Source organism: Thalassophryne amazonica, chromosome 7 (assembly GCF_902500255.1).
Source record: "Thalassophryne amazonica chromosome 7, fThaAma1.1, whole genome shotgun sequence".
Lineage (NCBI taxonomy): Eukaryota > Metazoa > Chordata > Actinopteri > Batrachoidiformes > Batrachoididae > Thalassophryne > Thalassophryne amazonica.
The window spans coordinates 74,748,321-74,751,245 of NC_047109.1; the positions used below are offsets into that span (position 1 = coordinate 74,748,321).

The 2,925-nt window shown below is 43.6% G+C and overlaps 1 protein-coding gene across 1 annotated transcript in view; it reads right to left on the reverse strand.

The window, feature by feature from the left end:
• Positions 1-2,592, reverse strand: part of LOC117513471 (synaptobrevin-like) — a 15,724-nt gene extending 13,132 nt beyond the window's left edge. The window contains exons 1-3 of the mRNA XM_034173652.1: positions 2,582-2,592; positions 1,817-1,964; positions 1,343-1,501 (exon numbers count right to left, since the gene is read on the reverse strand). Of these exons, the coding sequence (XP_034029543.1) occupies positions 1,343-1,501; positions 1,817-1,964; positions 2,582-2,592 (318 nt within the window). The remainder of the gene's footprint in view (positions 1-1,342; positions 1,502-1,816; positions 1,965-2,581) is intronic.
• Positions 2,593-2,925: the final 333 nt, after the last annotated feature.

A 2,925-nucleotide genomic window follows, 5' to 3' on the forward strand; every position in this document is an offset into this window, starting at 1 on the left:
ACGGATGACGATTTGAAGAAGCTAATTAACGGTGTTAATTCTTCTAACACACACATAAAAAAATCCACGCCGCTGCAAGCCGTCTGGAGGCATGAAGAGCTGTTCGGATGAAAAGCTGACGTGATTTTTCGCTGGACTGAGGAACTACACAGTCTTTTTTCTTTTTTTTTGGAAGTACGAAGTCAGTGCACAGCATCACCGGACTACGGTCACAATTTGGACTCCTATTTAAAGTTCGTGTTGGACTTTAGCAGCAGTGGAACACCAAAATATAAATCCCTTTTCTGTTGTTTATAAATTAATAAAATATCAAATGACAAGGATCTATTTTAGCTGTTATATAACACAAATAATGAATGTTTTTACATTCTTTCAATGGAATGAATATTTAATTTGGTTCGCCTCGTTGAATGGTATCTTCCAGCTTTCACATCATGAAATATTCATACCATTGAACTCATAAACAGTCATTAGGGAGGTGATGGTCTAGTGGGCTTCAGTCCAGAAGATCATGGGTTCAAATCCCCGCCTGACTGGAAAATCACTAAGGGCCCTTGGGCAAGGCCTTTAATCCCCCATTACTCCCGGTGTGTAGTGAGCGCCTTGTATAGCAGCACCCTGACATCTGGGTGAATGTGAGGCATTATTGTAAAGCGCTTTGAGCGTCTGATACAGATGGAAAAGCGCTATATAAATGCAGTCCATTTACCATTATTTGTATACCAGTTCATGGGAGGCCTGAGCCTTTTGGTGGCGCTTGGGTTGTTCCTGAACATCCTAACCAATTTCCTCTAATCTGATGGTGACAGTTTGGGTCTTCTTCCAGACCTTGGCAAAGTGGTGACACACTCATCTAACTTGTACTTACTCGTATATACAGTTGTTGAACTAATGATCTTCAAATCTGCAGTTGTTTAGAAATGGCTCCAAGAGACCTTCCCAACTTGTGTAACTCTACAGTTCTCCTTCTTAGATCTTCAGGGAGTGCCCTCGACTGTCCCATTGTTCTGAGTACTGGTCAGTCCAATGAGTGCTGTCTAACACATCGTTTTTTTATTCTGGCAAACAGACACTACCAGTTGTAGTTAATCATGATCACTAAGGAGGAGTTAATAGACGTCACGTCAAAAGACACTGTAGAACCCTCAGCACCACTTATTAAAAGATTTCAGTGAATGTATATATTTGAACCTGTATGTATAATTTTGAGCCTGTGTGGATGAGAGAAGATCCAAACTTGCAGCATCTGCTTACATCACATATGCAACTAACAGCCACACTGTAAACCCGTTATGACATCACTGTCTGAGATTTTTTCAGTGTTGCACAACAATCTGCCCACCTTGCAGTTCTTCCACCAGTACTTGTTCTTTAGTTTAGCAGCACAGCTTTCAAACTGGGAGGCTCCGGCCTGGAGAGCATCCGCTCTGTCATCTAACTCTGAAAGCTTCTGGTCCCTTTCCAACACCTTGTCCACATTCACCCGCATGATATCCACCACCTGCACAGCAGCGAGGAACACAAACCATTTTGAAAGAGATGGCGAGACAATGCAAATGGAAGCGTTAACGCACAGAACAAGAACCTACACAGATTGTTTACAAATTCAACCAAAGACCATCGTCAGGTAAGAAAACTATACATGTCTACTGATTACCATAATTGCATAAAGAAATCATTTTAACTTCTCATGTGTTGCTGCAGGATCCATAATAAGGACGGTGGGTTATGACGGAGTCCCTAATGAGGTTTTATCTCCATTTTACTTCAAATGAAGTACTGCGGGTAAGATGAACTCTGGTTGGGTTCAGCTCACCTCCTCCACCTGGGCCTGTGTCTGCTGTAGCCTGCGATTGCTGGTGGTATTGGGTGGGGCTGGCGGTGCGCCAGCAGGGGCTCCATCTGCACCAGGGGCTCCAGGAGCACCAGGGGCTCCACCTGGAGCAGCAGCATTGGGGGCAGACCTGAGGCAGGATCAGGAGAAAGTGCCCGTATAGTGTGAGGAATGCTGAAAGTAGGATGCAAGGAAGCAAGAAAATGTAGATAGGAGTAGGATACAAAAGAAGATGAGATGCAAAGGTGAAATACTGGCCATGACAAAAAAAAAAGAGACTTTGGTGTGGAAAAAATAAAAGTTAGAAATGGGGTTCTGGGGTAGAAAGGGTTGAAATCAAACTTGAATAAGTCAAAATCAAAGTCACCGCTGTGTGTGTGTGTGTGTGTGTGGGGGGGGGGGGGTGGGGGGTGGGGGGTGGGGGGGGTGAAGTAGAACAACTGAGCTGCACATGCATGTCAACCCTATGTGCTCCACAAGATTCCTAGTCCCATAGGCAGCTCCAGGGTGGGTCTTGATGTGGTCCCAAGCCCCCAAATTTTCAGTAGCCCCATCGTGAAATACTTTCACCCCTTAAAATCCTGTTCTCTGTGTCATGTTCTCATCATCACTATTCTCTAACTGATCCAGTCCACAGTTTTCAGAACACCCATATGATAGTTTAACTGGGATCACATCACTCATACATACAACACAGGATGTATTTGTTTTTTTCAACATTGCTTTTGCTTTCGTAAGACTATGTACTTGTCTACCATCATGAAGACAGGCCAACATTCAGAAAGTATGAAGGAGAATAGCGTCACCTACAGGAGAGCTGTGTCGAAGTTGACTGTGTTGTTTGTTGCTTGTGTAGTTTTTGTTAATCTGACAAATTTTCTAAATTTATATTTGCATTTGCTGTAGTTGGTTCTATGCGTTATGAAATGTCAGTGTGAATTAACAACACACACTTCTTGTTTAGGCTGTTCCTGTTAGTACATAATCCACCCCACCCTCTGCATCTTCTGCTGTGATACCTACCACCTGCTTGTCCTCCTTCAATATATGTATAAGCCTCCTCTTTGGCCTCCCTCGATTCCTCCTGCCTT